Source organism: Paramacrobiotus metropolitanus, unplaced genomic scaffold (assembly GCF_019649055.1).
Source record: "Paramacrobiotus metropolitanus isolate TYO unplaced genomic scaffold, Prichtersi_v1.0 Parri_scaffold0000074, whole genome shotgun sequence".
Taxonomy (NCBI): Eukaryota; Metazoa; Tardigrada; class Eutardigrada; order Parachela; family Macrobiotidae; genus Paramacrobiotus; species Paramacrobiotus metropolitanus.
In genome coordinates, this window is record NW_026570294.1 from 341,636 (window position 1) to 358,723 (window position 17,088).

The 17,088-nt window shown below is 41.8% G+C and overlaps 2 protein-coding genes across 6 annotated transcripts; one reads left to right on the forward strand and one right to left on the reverse strand.

The window, feature by feature from the left end:
- Nucleotides 1-168: 168 nt before the first annotated feature.
- Nucleotides 169-3,155, forward strand: LOC129595132 (uncharacterized). The gene is made up of 3 exons (XM_055492046.1): nucleotides 169-2,038; nucleotides 2,108-2,146; nucleotides 2,236-3,155. Exon 1 carries the CDS (start codon nucleotides 244-246, stop codon nucleotides 1,333-1,335), a length of 1,092 nt encoding a protein of 363 aa, XP_055348021.1. The 5' UTR covers nucleotides 169-243; the 3' UTR covers nucleotides 1,336-2,038; nucleotides 2,108-2,146; nucleotides 2,236-3,155.
- Nucleotides 3,156-10,759: 7,604 nt separating this feature from the next.
- On the reverse strand, nucleotides 10,760-16,240 carry LOC129595071 (DNA-directed primase/polymerase protein-like). Of its 5 annotated transcripts, none has more exons than XR_008691265.1 (6): nucleotides 14,994-16,240; nucleotides 14,789-14,911; nucleotides 14,597-14,669; nucleotides 14,022-14,093; nucleotides 13,860-13,959; nucleotides 10,760-11,302 (listed from the first exon to the last, which is right to left on the reverse strand). XR_008691265.1 is itself a non-coding variant. In XM_055491980.1 (6 exons), exons 1-6 carry the CDS (start codon nucleotides 16,059-16,061, stop codon nucleotides 11,101-11,103), a joined length of 1,605 nt encoding a protein of 534 aa, XP_055347955.1. In that variant the 5' UTR covers nucleotides 16,062-16,240; the 3' UTR covers nucleotides 10,760-11,100. The 5 variants fall into 5 exon arrangements, 4 of the variants coding, with proteins under 4 accessions (XP_055347955.1, XP_055347956.1, XP_055347958.1 ...); XM_055491980.1 differs by having other exon boundaries at nucleotides 14,022-14,091; nucleotides 14,628-14,669; XM_055491981.1 differs by having other exon boundaries at nucleotides 14,022-14,086; nucleotides 14,626-14,669.
- Between the last annotated feature and the right edge of the window lie 848 nt (nucleotides 16,241-17,088).

Sequence of the window (17,088 nt, forward strand, 5' to 3'; positions counted from 1 at the left end):
TATTTCTCTTTCCACAACGGCTCCTGTGTTATTAATTGTAAACAGAATATTCATCGTGTTGAAAGCATCCTTGTATTCCTTGAGCTCATCGGGGAATACCGATCAAGTGTTTGAGAGGAATTTTACCAGCATCACTACGTTAGGTAGTCCAACATCTAACGCAGATGGTGTACGCGATATCCGGGAAACGATGGCACGATTCCTGGAAATACTTTGAAGAAACCCAGCCAAACGATCAGGAATATGTGGCTGCCTAATGAGACCCTCAACTGGACAACCAACGCAGCGGCAGCGTACCAATGGCATTTCATCCCGGTTCTCCGTATTGTTATGGTGACGTTAACGCTATCCATCAACGCCATCGTCTTAGCGGCGTTCTTCCTCAACGACCGTCTCATCCACAACCCGTTCATGATCTACCTCATCAATCTACTATTGAACAACATGGTGTACGGATTATTAGCCAACATCATGAACATCTTGGTCAGCCTTCACGGCGACAGCTACCATTGGATGGACAAGTCTGTATGCGGATTATACTTATACGCTAATTACACCGGTGTCGGCATTGTCATGAACTGTCACGCGTTGGTCACACTGAACCGCATCTGGGCGATCGTCTTCCCTGTATCGTACCGCAACCGACACACACCACGGATCGCGGTATTACTCTGTGTTAGTGTGTTTGCTTATGTGCACATCTTCATCCTGTCGGGGATTGTCAAGCACTCCGTAGAGGATCATCTGATATGCGACTGGCAGCTGCGTATGCTGATGTCATGGCGGCATGCCATCCAGCTGCTGGTGTATGATGCGCCGCTGCTGTTCCAGCTGGGCGCCTATCCGTTTCTCTTCTATAAACGCCGGCAGTTTATGCAGAAGACGCAGAAAGAAGAGATGCAGCGGCGTGCGTCGAAGAGAGAGAAAGAAACAAATTTCTTGGAGGTGCCTAGACAGATGCCTCTGCGCTCGCAGTCAGTCACGTGCGAGACGGAGGAGCGGCGGGAGATGTTCAAGCGCAGTAAGTCGCTGTCGGTGACATATCGCAAAGATGCGCTGATTATTCGGCGCATGCAGAGCAACCCGGATGGAAGTTATGGGTTTTTGGTGTTGACCTTGTTAACGATTAGTGTGCTGATTTGTTGGGCGGCACCGCATGCTTTTTGGACGATTCTCCAATTTAAGGAGCTGCCGGAGAATATTGCTTATCTATTCGGAGCGATGATTCCGTCGATTTTGTACCCTGTACAGGCGGTTGCTGATCCGATCCTTTTTGCGCTTGCTCTACCCGATTTGCGTAGGGTCCTTTGTCGGTATTGTAAGAAAAGGGCATAGCGGAAGATTAGTCTAACAGTAGTCTTTATAACTTTTCATGCGGATGTAAAATTTTCACCATCCCAAGATTTGGTGATCAGCGTAATTTTGGAAGTTGATAGCTTGTGTGATATGTTATTATCGCCGTTACTTTCTTTTTCCAATGTAATCCTATACACTATTAAACTTTGCTGGAAAATACTGCAGACTGTACATTACTGGAAAGATGGCGCGATGGAAAAGGATTTTATTCTAGCAAGCCCAAAGCAAAGCCAGAAATAATTATTCAACAGAAGCAGTTAATAGTCACCAGAATTTAAAAATTTTTGGGACACCAGCCAAATCGATATTGTCCTACAGAGATTGATTAAAAATTTTACTTTCCAACCCCTCTGGCTAGTATAGGGAACATTACAGAGAACCGGCACCTTTTCATTGCATGATAAGTGCAATACTTTCTGATTTTCACGATAGTACTGTGAAGTACTCCGCCGCAAAAACTGGAACTGGTAACTAAAACGATCTTAATGTGCTTGTAATTCAATATGCCAACTTGGATAAAATGTTCCTGGGGCGGTAATTTGGGGTGGCATAAAAGCCGGATTTTTTGTTCACCTTTTCGTCGCCTAAGAACTCGGATTTAGTGCAATTTCCAAGTTGCCGGCATCTTTTATCAATCAGTTTACTGGACCAGCATGATGGTTTTGGCAAAGTTATTTATTAGGTATGGAAATTTTTTAGTGTGATGTCGGAGAATTTACAGATAGTCTACCGGTTCTTTTTTTTATTGTAGTTGCCGGTTTGGTATGTGGATTTGCTGCCCATGAACAAGGTAGCTTGCTTGACATGAAGAATGGTCTGTTTACTATTCTAGGTACTGTACATAGTAATAAGGAATATAATTTGTGTGCATCCACACAGCCGGTATGGATCTCGGCTTCCGTGGTATGGTCTGCAATCCGCCGCTGAAATTCTCCGGTACGGAAAATAAAGAAGCCTGCACAGCAAAGTGCAAGAAAGACAGGAACTGTCTGGCGGCCGTCTTCGATAATGACGTGAAAAAGGACACCTGCGCCATTGTCCAGAAGGGCGCCAACTGCGGACCGAGCCTGGACAACTATAACTTCAAAATCCCATTCCCACCAACTGTACGCCAACATCGAGGAGACTCAGTACCTCCTGGTCGACGATTTATCCGTGGGCGGTTCCGACATACCCGAAATCAAATCCGGGGAGGAGCACAGCTTCCCGGCCTATGGCGGCGTTATCGGCGGCTTGAGTGAGGCATCATGTGGGATGTTGTGCGTACTGTACAGCGGCTGTAATGGCTACACGCACGGCTACAACGGCGTGAGTCACTCCGGTATGGACTGCAAACTGAAGCGGTTCTCGAAACCGGTGGTCATCGGGAAGGACGGAAAGTGCTTAAATAACAAGAAACGCCAAATGGGCAAGGCAATGTCCCGAGCCTTTTTTGCCAAAGCCGAATTTGCGCCGAAACAAAAGTGCTAAACGTTTTATATGTGGGGAACGTTGTGAATACGTTTCGATTGAAATCTTGCTCAAATCAGAATATTATCAATTTTTGCGAGCATTCAACCGTAACGGTGAACGATTTTATTATTTCTTATGCCGACCCGTGTGCTCATGTGCAATCAACATGGATTTTTTGAATGAAACTCTGTAGGATTGGTAAACATTTCCTGTTAATAATGAGCCGGTTTTAAAACTGCCGGGAAGGTTACGTTGTAGCAGCCAACTGTCAATCATTATTTGTTGCTTGCTCGTTCGAATGTCATGTTCTTGTTGGCGATTCCAGTTATTTCTTATTTACTTGAGCTTGGCAATCTACTTAGCTAATAAATTAGTGGAAGCAGGTCTGCAGTCACTTCTGCTCTATCCAGGGATTCTATATGACATAATCAACCAAAAGAAACGGCCCATAGATCAATGCTACTGCACTTCCGCCAGTTGCTGCCGGTGCATGGCCGTCTTCATCCTGACTGCGAAATTGCAGAAGTTAGGATCTTTTCAACAAAAGCGGTCTGCGGAAATAGTCGGTGCTGCGCACAATGCAACACCACAAAAAAAAGGAAGTAAGCAGGAGCATGTGTCCAATCAGTTACAAACTTACACGTATAAATATGCTTATAAAACGCTTGCAAAAAAAAAGAAAATTAATTTAATGTTGAGCGTTTGCCACCTCACGACTTGTGATTTTAGGCTTAACGGCAGGGCATGAATTACTGTAAGTATTCACTTTACTTAAAAACTGAGGCAAAACTCAGGGTGAGCGTTTGCCCATACATATGAACCGGATCCGGATTTGGCATTGTGTCCGCAATCTCCTCAGTTGTGTCCCCAATCTCGTCAGGGAAAATGAAATTCGGTCATGCTCTCATTTCATTTTCCTTTTCAAATAACTTCTTTCAATTTCTGCAGGGGTAGCCAGGATGTCCTGGGCGATGCCAAACTGCTACATGTCTTTCGCACCAAAACTTATCGTTTTACATTTTTGTGGCGCACATCCTGCAAATTTCAGTGTGGCCGCTGGATTCACAAGTAGTCAGTGTCATGAGGGTGAGATTTCGCTGTTTCATATTTCTGAATCTTTTCGTTCTTTTAGTAAATGTTGTCAGAGAGATCTGCGAATAATATTAATTTTGTGGATGTTTAAATAATGCTTGGTGTTTGTAATAATGTTGCTCATCAGTTGATTTGAGCGTGAAAACAGCGGCCAAAATGTACAGCTACAGAAATACGGACACTGACAGAAACCTCCGGATGTTATGTGAGTCGTTTGGTAGCAGGGCTGCAGCGTGGCCCGTGCCGCGTGAAAACTCTACAGGGATCATGGTGGATGTATTATCTGAGGACGAAACATTTTATTGCGGGAAAGTTATGGGTATATCGCATGATTGTGGTTTGGACGCTGCAGCGCAACCAACCCTGCTTATCGATTTTGGAGATGGCAAAGGCATACAGAAAATACCGCTTAACAACGTTTATCATTGTAAAAAGTGGAAGTTGTTGCTCAAAGAAAGACAAAATGGATGCTATGCGCGTTCAATAGGTATGTGAATATCTGTGCAGTACAGCTAGATGTAATGGAAGAGTGTGTTAATGTCAAAGAAAAAATGACAAACATAATTTTTTGCTTAAGCTTTTGTTCCCGGCAGTATCCGGAGAAAAGCGGACTTGTTGCACGTGTTCAAGCACTTATTCGTGAACTGCAAAACTTTAAGGGAAGCAAAATTACATATATTCCTATTATGAATCCTATCATAATAATAAATCTATCACGAATTTTCTCAACTGTTTATCCTGTGTTATAAAAGGGCTGTGCGATTTTGTGGTTTTTAGAGGCTTCGTTAAGTTATACTGTAAGTTTGTAGAGCGATTGGAAGCCTATCCTCAATTTTCCGCTGAAGTGCTGTTGCATTGCCGGCATTCGTTACGATGGAAATGGTATCCTGCCACACTGCTGATGGGCGACTTTTTCATGTTCTCCTTCGGGTTGGTCCGCGTTACACTTCCAGATGGAGATGTTGCAAGTATTGTTCGTGGAAACCGGATCCGAATACCTTTCAGAGATCTGCAGCAGGCCGGCAACGTAAAACAAGCGAACGTTGGCGATTTTCGGTTCTCGAAACCTGTAAGTGAATAGAGTACCATTCTGAGACAGTAATAAGGCGATATTACTGGACGGGAATAACTTTCAGTCGTAAAATATGCTGTCTTTGTATTTTAGTACGGACTTGCGCGCCCTGCACATCTGTCCTTGCTAAATTAATTACAATCTAAGAAAAACTGTAAAAATGGAATATAAAAGCGTTTCTTTCAATTCGAGGTAAAATCAAGAATCCACTGTTTTGTTCTACATAGTACCCTCTGAATTTAAAAAGCGCACGTACTATAATTTAATTTACGTTAGTATACTATGCATCACGTGTTTAAATTATTAACAGAAAGCCAAAAACAGCCGCGTGATAAAAAAACGAGGAAAACGGAACCGGCAATGAAGGTAGTACAAATCCGCGCCGGGATAAGCGTTGCAGGGATGATTGCGCTGATGCTGGTATCTGCTCCTTGCCCACGGAAATATTAGCACAGATTTTCGAGTTTCTCAATAGCGCGCAAGAGTGTCGACTTCGCATGGTTTGTCGTACCTGGAATTCAACTGCAGTGTCACCGCGTTTGACATTGCAGTTGTTCGCCTGGAATACGGTTATACGAAAATTAGTAAAGAAGAGTACGTGAACGCCGCTAGCATCTGCCACCGCTGGAGCAAACTGATCACCTTTGCCAACACACCGACTGAGTTGTATTTCAAGCACGAATTGCCATGCTCCAACGCAGGCGTATTCTAGCGAATCATGCAGGAAAAGGGCTATGAACCGGCCAAGAAAATGTACCTCTTAAACCAGCAATGGAATGTCAACCGGCATCGGTATGGTCACAGTACAGTTTCTGAATTTATTGCCGATTTGCATCGGGAATTGTGCGCACTGGGCTCAGTGTGCGAGACACTGTACATCCGCAACATGATTGTCGACGTGTTGGGTCCAGAAAAATACCGGCATGATTTTCGAGTGTGTATTATCCGGGGACACATCGAACGTGGCCGGCCATTTGAGCTGAATGACTTGTGGAATCTGATCGACTGCAGTTTCGCACCTCCGACAGATGAGGTTCTGAAAGACGTCGCTAAATGGATTGGCGATGTTGTTGAATGTCAACGCAAAATCCAGTACAGGCAAATTGTATCGGTGTGTATTCTATCTGCAATACCACAAACAAACATTGAAAAAACATCAAAAAATGCTTATTTTGATAATTATATTATGGTCTCTGAGTCTTTTACGGTTTGGTAGGTTTTGATCAAGACACAGTGGCCAGACCCGCGTCAGTGTAACCAGTACAGAGTACGCGATCCGGTTCCTGATCCGACGTGGATAGGAACCAATTTCGACATTCTAGCCCGGCTAGACGTGCACAAGCTCTCAAGATTCACCGTTCACGCTCTGATGAGCGAGCTGAAATTTCACCATAGTGCTCTGACATGTGAACTATCGTGGTAGCTGTACGACTTAGCGTACGAGTAAAGAACTGCCACCTGCGCAACTTTCGTCATAGACTTTTTTTGCTGTTTGATGCAATGTTTGTTTGCAGAGAAACGGCTGTTTTTTTACTAGCTGCATAAGGCCAGAACTGTTATTCAGTTAAAGAGATAATTATGTCAATCATATATACGATTTGATAATAGAATTCTGATGTTTTCACTAGATATGTGTCTGCTTGCTGATTTATGTCACAATATTTACAAAACCTTTAATGTTCAAATCGTTGTAAATGTACTTCACTCTTGCTTTAGTAATTTGATTCTAATAAACATTTCACGTAAAAAAAAGAATTAAACTGAGTGAACTTTACCATCTATGCAATTTGTGAATTACTGCGACATTGCACATGCCTAGGCACCAGCAGTAATTCTTTCGCGCAAACTTTCGATCACATGAAAGACATTTCGTCCGAGTTGGTCTACCATCTCGTGAATAAGCGTTATTTTCAGCTCAACCCAAAACGGGGACTGTGTTGTTGCCCACCCGAACCGGATGCTCTTTGTCTTTCAAACGCAACTCAATGACGCCCGAACAGGAAAAGTATCTAGTCTTTCATATCTTGTCTTGTATCCTGTCTTCAAATGACGTGCGCTTTGACATTAATTGGTTATTCCGGATCTTCTTTTCATAATATTCATTTTCATTTGGCAGTGTAGACCTGGAATCTTGATCGTTACCTTCAAACTATTCCCCACATAAAAACTGCTATTTTAAATGTGCAGACCTTTTCGTCGTGTGCAGCTATAGGTCGTTAAATTGCTAAAAATTAAGGCAATGTCATCGCTTTGCATCGGATTTCCCAACTTTCTCAACCTATTACAGAGAATTTTTGGTGCGCTTTTCGTGAACTCGTAATTACCGCTTTACTGAACCTTCTGGTCGGACCGTAAAACCTGTGCCGAGATGCGCAGATACCGACACGGGTACTTCGAACCGTTACGTAATTTGCAAGGCCAGGCAAGGCTGCAAAGCACTCGTCCGTCCCGCATGCCGCGTGATGAACCTACAGAGACCATGGCAGATGTCCTATCTGAGAACGGAACATTTTATCGTGGAAAAGTTATATCTGTATTCAGTTCTTGTGCTTCTGACGGTGGAGCCGGGGAACAGCCCGGTCTGCTAATCGATTTTGATGATGGCAACGGCATACAGAAGATACCGTTTGGCAACGTATACCACTGCAAAAACTGGAAATTGTTGCGCGAAGAGAGCCAAATCGGACACTATGCGCAGTCAATAGGTACTAAGAAATTTAATCCACATGTTGTTTGGGCTAAGATTGCGACACACTCGTTATTCAGTATAAGATTTTGTTTCTTTAAAGCGCAGCTCAATTTTTTTCTCCATCTAAGCAGTAACCAATGTGCAAAGAATAATTTCTAAGTAGTAAGTTTGCTGGGTCGGCAACAGCATCTTCGAAAAACCCAGACACCTATGTACGTTGATAACGTTAATACTTTTTAATCCGTCTTGCTTTGATGAAATAACAAGAAACAAGAAAAATAACCGATATCATTATTTAAAAATTACCTTAGGCAAGCAAAGTACCCAGTTGCAAATCAATGGAGTATCCAGTGAGCAAAAATTTCAGACTAATAATGGCAACAGAAGAAGTTAATATCATCAATTTTTTAGTGTTTAAAATAGTCCATGTTCTTAGACCGTTGACTGAAATAATGAAATTGCAGAGCGCTTAGAAGGATTTGTTCCGATTGTGTGTGAAGTGCTAATGCGTTGCCGACTATCTAAACGCTGGAAGTGGTATTCTGCCACGCTCCTAATGGGCGACTTTTCCATGTACTCTTTCGGCTTGGTTCACATCGCACTACCTGACGGAGAAGTTACAACCATTATTCGTGGAGACCGAATTCGATTACAGTTTGAAGATTTGCAGTTTATGAACAACGTAATACAAGCAGAAGATGACGACTTTCTTTACCCAAAAACGGTAAGTGAGAGTTTGAAATTAATTTCTTAATCTACTACTTATATGACGTCAACTGATCATTGTTTAGTCTCAAAGTAGCCGCTGTTTGGCAGAAACGATTGAGTACATAACCGGGGATCATGATACTATGAACACGGGCCGACATAAACGTTTCAAAAATGATTGCACGGAAGGTGATATCTGCTTTTTGCCCACGGAGATATTAGCGCAGATTTTCGAGTTTCTGAATAGCGCAGAAGAGTGTCAACTTCGCAGCGTTTGTCGTGCCTGGAATTGTACTGTAATGTCGATGCGTCTGACGAGCCACCTGCGCTTAAGATATGACTATACAAAAGACGTCAGCGAAGAAGAGTGCCTGAACGCCGCCAGTATCTGCCACCGCTGGGGCAAACTGATCACCTTTGCCAGCACACCGCGCGCCGTGTATTTCAAACACCAGTTACCAAGCTCCAACGCCGGCGTTTTCCAGCGCATCATGCAGGAAAAGAACTTCGAGCCGGCCAAGAAAATGTATCTATTAAACCACCAATGGAATGTCAACCGGGACCGTTATGGGGGCAACATAGTTTCTTCATTTATTGCCGACCTGCATCGAGAATTGTGTGTACTGGGCTCGGTGTGTGAGGCACTCGTGATCCGCAACGTGATTGTCGACTTGTTGAGTCCCGACAAACAGAAGCTTGAGTTTAGAGTGCGTATTATCCGAGGGCAAGTCGGACGCGGTCGGCCATTTGAACTGAACGATCTGTGGGATATCATCGAGGGCAGCTGCGCTGCTCCAACAGATACAGCTTTAGAAGCCATTGCAAAATGGATCAGAGATGCCGGTGAATGCCAACAAGAAACCCAATACAAGCGAATTATGTCGGTAAGTGCTTCCAAATTTTATTTATTATGGTATGTAAAAGGGCAAGCTTGTTTTTGTTGACAATGTTTTACATTACCTTTACTGTTTGATAGGTTCTTGTAAAGACACAGTTGTCGGATCCACGGGAGGGCAATCAGTACAGCCGGATTCTGTACCCGCCATGGACTGGGAACAACTTCAGTTTCTTGGCCCGGCTAAACGTACGCAAGTTATCCAGATTCACCGTGCACTCTCTGTTAGGCCAGTTGAAATTTTGCCACAGTGTTTTAACATGTAATTTATCGTGGTAATGTCTATCCGTAGTAATCGCGTCGAGGTCATGTGGCGTCACACTGGGATACACTAAAAGTCAATCATTTTTGAATAACGAAGAGAGCAGATTTATTGTTTATTACCTGAACTAAACGAAATGTACTGACTTTCACAATCACTTAATTGGCACGTCGCGGTGCAATGCTTTCGCTGTTCGAGTTCGTAAAAAAAAACTGATAATTTTTTCTCATCACCATTCCGTTTAATCAAGAAGACATTTCTTTACTTACATTCTAAGGCACACCTTTTTCTTGGGCAAACAGTTACCTATTCTTGTCCTTGATTGTAACACTCCGATGTAAGCATGCCAAAATTGTTCTGGCTCACAACGGCTGTTAATTTGTATTACTGTAGTTGCCAAATGCTTACGGTAATTGTTAGTTAAGACGTATCGCTGATTCACTATTTGTATCTGCACGGTACACCTGTCTTAACGCTCACAATTTATAACGCATTACCATTCCCAACTGGAATTTTCTTTCTGTAATGGATCTATTGTTTCTCTCACGTATTATTATGACTCTGGGACACCTTCACGAAGTCTCCACGAGACTGGGTTTTGGGGAAGGATGCATTCATAGTTTCATACACCAAAATAGTACCGGCTTTTATACCCGTACTTCTTTATCAACAACGCGCAATACTAGAAATAATGAACACGCAAAAAGCCAGCATGTCCCAGTTGAAGGTTAAATTCAGGCTGGATAATGGCTGTGCTTTTGTGTCATTTTAACCGGACGTTTGTTTTTGTGTTTTTGCGATCGTAATGCTGTAAATTTTACTATACTGTAGGCAACTTTTTCATGCCCTCATTTCATTTTCTTAGAGCGGTGGTCGCTTGGACATTTGATTTTTCCGGATGTTCTTTTGAATACATGATTTCAATTTTATTAGGCATACGGCAGCATGGCCTCGGTGTCTTGGCTGTAACCAATCTTACTATTGCACAAAAAACGTTCTTTTATCGGGTCGACCTTTTCGTCAGACGCAGCTTAGGAAAGCCAGTGTAAGCTTGGTCTTAGTGCGGAAAACACCAACCCGTCATACTTATCTCATATTTACCAGTTGTGTGCTTTGTCTTACTGCGGAAAACAGCGAGCAAAAATGGACAAGCACGGAAAAAGATACCAGTATCCCCCAGTATTTCGTAAATTGCGATACGTGGCTAAACTGCCACAACATATCCTTTTCGAAGAAAAATCAGAGTTCACGGCGGATGTCTTATCGGAGGACGGAATGCATTATCACGGACAAGTTATGGGTTTAACGCTTAATGCCATTACTCCTGATAAAGGGGCACAACCAGGCCTGCTTATCGATTTTAAGGATGGCAAAAGCATACAGAAAATACCGCTTGGTAGTATTTATCACTGCGACAACTGGGAACTGCTGCGCGGAAGTGGTCAAGTAAAGTATTATGCGCACTCAATAGGTATGCACTAAGTATAGGTCCAACATATGAGATCTGACCGGCGCGGCGCACTTCTCAGTGACTTATATTCTTCCAAAATTGTAGAGCGTCCGGAAGATTTTCTTCATCTCCCTGCTGAAATACGGATGCGTTGCCGGGCATCTGGACGCTGGAAATGGTATCCAGCCACACTCCTGATGGGCGACTTTTCCCTTTTGTGCTCCTTTGGCTTGGTCCGTGTTACGCTTCCTGAGGGAGACGTCACGACTGTGCTTCGTGGACACCGAATCCGAACACCTTTCGCAGAACTGCAGCGTACCAACCGACTAAAACAAGGGGAAATCGGCGATTTTCTCTACCCAAAAATGGTAAAAGACACATAAGAGACACATAAATGGTAAATGCGCACAATATAAGTCCCAAAATATGGCACAAAAACCTCATCAACGAACGATTCGGTTCAACACCGCTGCTTTGGATTCCATGCTTTTGCTCTAAAGGGATCGGTTATTAGCTTGTTTTGTCATGATACAAAAACGGGACCATGTTGTCAAAAATCTTGTCAAATACCTTATAGAACCATACGATAAAATTAACGATGTATTTGTACATAATAGGCTGAACAAGTTCACGTACAAACACATTAAGAGGCAGACAATTTTTTAATGCTAGATTTCGCAGAACAAGATGTCAAAGTCTTCGTCTGGCCCGTGAGAACAGTACGATTACTCAAAATTAATTATTGAAGCAGGTAGCATTATTATTTGGAGTTCGTGGCATGATTGTATTACCACTATTATGTGATTAAACTTATAGAAGATGATGATGATAAACCCAGGCTGTCACTTGGAAAACATCCTCCTGGAGGACAACAGCGGTGATGATGATACGGACTCGCGCCGGCAGAAACGCCCCAGATACGATTGCAACGAATCGAATATCAGTTCTTTGCCCAACGACATTTCAGCCCAAATTTTTGAATTCTTCAGCAGTGCACACGAGTGCCGGCTGCGCCGTGTGTGTCGCGCCTGGAATGTTACGATTATGTCACCACTTCCCGCGAGCCATCTGCGCTTGGAATACGGCTGCACGGAAGAAATCAACGAAGAAGAGTACTTGATCGCCGCCAGCATCTGGCACCGCTGGGGCAAACTGATCACCTTCGCCAATCATACGCATGCGGTGCATTATAAACACCAAGTACCAACCTCCAATGCTGGCGGATTACTGGCGGATTATGCCAGTGCGTGCTTCTGTGTACTTACATTATGTTCTTGCGAATGGTCAGACTTTCTAGCGAAAACGCCATCTGTTCCATAGGTTCTTATGGAGATGCAACTGCCGGATCCGCGTGAGAGCAATAAGTACAGTTATACCCTGTACCCGCCGTGGACGGGGACCAACTTCGCCTTTCTGGCCCGGTTGGACGTGCGCAAGCTATCCAGGCTCACCGTACACGCTTTGTTGAACGAGAAGAAAACCAGTACCATCAACCACCTCTCATATGCAAATTAGCATGGGAATGACCGGGTTAGCGCTTACGCAAATTTTCGTCATATTGAAATCGTGCTAACAAGCACGAGGACCCAGTTGTGGTTGGACTTCAGGTACATGCTTAGGCTTAAAATAAAGCTTACAATATGCTTTATTTTAATCCATTTTTTTCTATGCCACTGATATCAAAGGTAAAATTTAAAAGACTGTCAAAGTTGTTAGAGAGCAAGGATGCAGTATGGAGATCCTTATGTCTCAGCGCATGATGTTCATGTCTGTGCTTGTACACGTGAAGCACAGACCTCCTGCTTTCGTTTTGGGCAATTAGTTTTGCTTTTCGACTATTGTTTTTGGTTTTGGAACATCATGTTTGCGTTTTCACCATGCGCAGACATTAGGAGCGTTAACATGATGGGATGAGACAAACGGATCTCCATACTGCATCCTTGCTCTCTAACAGCTTTGACAGTTTTTTACATTTTCTCTTTGATATCAGTGGCATAGAAAAAAATAGAATAAAATAAAGTATATTCCAAGCTTTATTTTAAGCCTAAGCGTGAACCTGAAGTCCAACCACAACTGGGTCCTCGTGCTTGTAAGGGTAACTGGGTTTTTTGACTATGAAGAGAAATTATCGCTGTAATTAGTTGTACCATAACAAGAGATTTAGCTTTTTATGTTCAGTTGTATCACTTGTATGTACCGTAAACCACACAAGTTCTGTTGTTCCCACTACTTTCTTGTTTATTTGTTTGATGACGCTGCTGCTACGAACTATGCACGGCATACTATGATCATTAAGACGTTGCTGATGGACGCTATGTGGCTTTTCCAATAATATTGTAAGACTGAACTCTAGTTAAAAATGATCCACACTCGTTGATATACTGTAGCATGTACAGGGGTGCTGCGCCAAGTTCGGGCAGTTGGGTAAAATAAATTATACAGTTGTCCAGTTGGTCTTCTAGTTTTTTGTTTTGCACTTTTTAGTGCAACTTTTTATGGCAAATTTAATGATACAAAACTGGATCCGTTGAGTCTCTCAGTAACGAGTTGGGCGCTTAATAAGGGGGAGGGGGAGTGGGCGTTTTAGGGATGGTTATTACAGCCTTTATAAAAAATTCCCCAAACTATATTTTTGCACGCCATTTTCTGGAAACGTTGAGTGGTCCAACGGTGTCTTTTTTGGGTTACGAAAAGAATCTCGCGTCATCGGTGATCGAGATTACCTCCACACAACTTGTGTCTCCCATAGACTTATATGGACTGCTAAGTCAGTTACGTGTTCGTTCAGCTTTTGAAAAGCATGGGATCACAAAAAGCTAGTACTGCACTCGTATTACGGTATTAACTGGAGAGTACAATAAGAATGAATTTTGTTTGTCTTACTCAGATGTGGCATGAATCAACGTAATTTTGCATAGGGTTGCAGCAGCTGGTAACTGCAGTTCTTGAATGATGTTGGAAAAAGTTTGTCCAACTAGTACGCCTGTTTAAAGACGAAAGTGATAACTGATTTCTAATATTTAATCTGGATTTTGGATTTTTCACCTGATGTCATGACTTTTGCGTCCTGTACAGTCAAAAGCCAAGCGTCCATAATTTTCCTTTTGTGTCTGATTACTGTAGCCGCTCGCTTGAGTTATACCACACAGTTGGTGTACGGGAAAAATGCGCACCAAATATACACACGCTGGCCGGGCCAAATGCACGGACCAGCGCGATTGTAAATTCATTGACGTTTATTCTGAGAATATTGTCCATCAGTTTTTAAGGTGATAACTTTCTCTTTTCAATTTTAAAAATCTCTTAGACAAACCGCACTGTATTCCACAGGAACGATCAGTTTTCAGGCACCAGCATACTGTCGCTCAATGTGCCTCCCCCTTCCAGGGGCACCCCAAAAACCACAACAAATCAGCTGCTAAACTCGTACATACATCAAAACTCAAAGTTTATGGCCTTATTTTGGTGTCAAATTTTAGACTGATAAGTTTTTTTAAATCTCAGATAGATCAGATCGAAAAATGTAACAGAAAGAGTTACAGAAGCACGGTAAATAAGAATCGTGCATTTTGCCCGGCCAGAGTATGTATATTTGATGCGCATTTTTCCCGTACACCAACTGTGTGGTATAACTCAAGCGAGCGGCTACAGTATAACTTTGCAGTCCAGTATATGCTCTCCTTGAATTATTGCCTATAATTATAAATACATTAGTTATTTATAATGAATGTTTTTAAGAAATAAAAAATATCGAATTAAAATAAAATATATTCGTATGTTTTTGATTTTTCGGTACTGATTGCGCGTAGTACCTGCAGAAACGATGTTTGTTGGTCTGGTAAATGGTCATCTACATCTACATGCAGGTGATTCTTCTCTAGTGGACTATCTGGAGGTTCTTCCACGTTTTCATCCATTTTTTTCGAAAGGTCACGCTCAAAATTTATCTTTTGTAAGCTTACAGTACTTTACTATCAAAGTGTAATGAAATTGTTGGTGGTGCTGCAGAGTTTTTACCAGTTTACGTGTTTCCAGGGAGATAATTCCGTTGTTCAAATCGATGTACTCTGTTCGTAAGAGTTGAATTGCAGGCCATCCTTTTGAACGCGCCAAATCTTTACAGGATGTATCGTGACATCTGAGCTGTACCGAGCTGGAGTTTTTCTTATAAATCAAATAGGTATGGTTTTTGTCGTGCTGCTTTCGCTGAGAAACACAGTATCTGCATTTCAGGATAATAAGAATAATTTGGGTGTGGAGGTTGTAGTCAAAAAGCATGTTATTCTGGGTCAAAAATGCTTCATCCCAACGACACAAGATTAGCGAAACGATTGTTGTTAAAACTGCGTTTGGTGCGCCTCTTTTGCAAATACTGGTCCTCGATTCAGTAGTGTGTTTTGTTGGCTGTTGACAATAATCGGATGAAAAGAAATTGGGCGCAGTGCGTACAGGATAAGAACATACTAAAGACATTTCGAAAAATATTTCGTTACTTAATGGTAGATACGATTTGGATGTTAACGAGCTTTTCGTAAGAAATGCAAATTTCCCTTTTTTTGAGCAATTTAACAATCGAAAATTTTGATTGGTGTTGTACACATTCATGTCAATGCATGACGTAAATCTTCCATATTTATCAACAACCTGGAATTCCGGTAATTCAGAAATGGGTTGCATTATTGACTTGAACAGTTTATTGTATGGCTTTAAAATTTTTGGCCATACAAGATGAAAACTTTCTTTAAATTCTGATGTTGAATCCAGAACAATAACTTCATCATTTCCAAAGATATCGTTGATTTTTTCGATCAGCAACGGTATTAATTTTGTTAATGTGATAGTAGGATTTTGGGTTTTTAGAAATTCAAGATCGGTATACAATTTTGCAGTGTAAAATTCCGGAATAACTTCGTAGAAGTTCCTGCTGCATGAATCAGTTGCATTAATTAATGTCCAGATATCTGATACTGAGCAGACGATAAATTGTCTGGTATCAGTTAAAGATAATTCTTGAGCGTAAATTCTGTATTCTTCTGTTGTTCGTAAATAAGATAAAGCGGGTGCAAGCTTATGAAAGTACAACATTCATAATACGCAAGTTACAAGTACAATACTAATAAGCGGTAATAAAATTTAGTTTTGTACTGTAGACATATAATAACAGCAAAGCTATTAGCATCAATCGACAGTAAAGCTATCAGAATCGGTCTACACAGTTACCTAGCAAAACCAAATTTTAAAACCTATTAGTAATGTTCGCTATCTACATACAGTTATTATTCATCAGAACAAATGCTAACGCTACGTTTATTACACCGTACTGAGGTACGTAAGCAAATCGAGATGTAGGTTCAAACAAGAATATGGATGTACAGTAAGTATAGTAGATGTTATAAAAGTAAATAAAGTAAGTATAACAGTAAGTACAGCATTTAAGTACAGTGCAGTACATAATGTTATTATAGTAAATATAATTGTTGCAGTACGAGTATAAGTACTGTAATAATTGTCAGTAGTGCAGGTGTTCGCAACTGAAAAGTACAAGTACGAGCGCAGTACTGTGACTAGTTAATAAATATTCACATCGCCAAAGTCAAGAGTGTCGAAGATATCCTGTTCGTTCTGCACTGGAGAACGTTTACGTTTGAAGGGTTGAGTCTTCATTTCAGAGTTCGCTTCATTGGCAAATGGATTCGTTTTTGTGAATTCCGCTAAGCTCTCCATCATTCCTTTCATCTTGGATGCGCGAATGCAGTACACAGAGTTGTACAATTTTTCATATTCCGTTGGAATGAATCCTGCTTTTATTAAATTTTCCGAAAGTGATTGAGATGGAGTTGTTTTATAAAATACGAGAACGGATTTCCCTGACACCGTTAAATTTCGTTCTTCTGCTTTTCCAAAACCTGACGTTTCGAGATCTTCTATCATATTCTTAAAGGTTACCTCCGAAAGCCGTGAAAATCCTTTTTTATCACCGTAGTACTCGTTGTACATTCTTGCTGTCACAAATTTTCCCGGAACCATGAGAGCACTAAATGTGCGAAATTCTTGGTCATCCTTATTATTTCCTTCGTCGTAAAGTTTCATGCAATGGGCGCTAGTTGTAATG

Coding starts and splice junctions, on each gene's coding strand:
- LOC129595132 (XM_055492046.1), top strand. CDS start 244: ATGTGGCTGCCTAATGAGACCCTCAACTGGACAACCAACGCAGCGGCA.
- LOC129595071 (XM_055491980.1), bottom strand. CDS start 16,061: ATGTTGTACTTTCATAAGCTTGCACCCGCTTTATCTTATTTACGAACA. Junction 13,960..14,021: donor CGCAAAAGTCATGACATCAG/GTGAAAAATCCA, acceptor GTCTTTAAACAG/GCGTACTAGTTGGACAAACT. Junction 11,303..13,859: donor TTGATTCATGCCACATCTGA/GTAAGACAAACA, acceptor CCCTTGTTTTAG/TCGGTTGGTACGCTGCAGTT.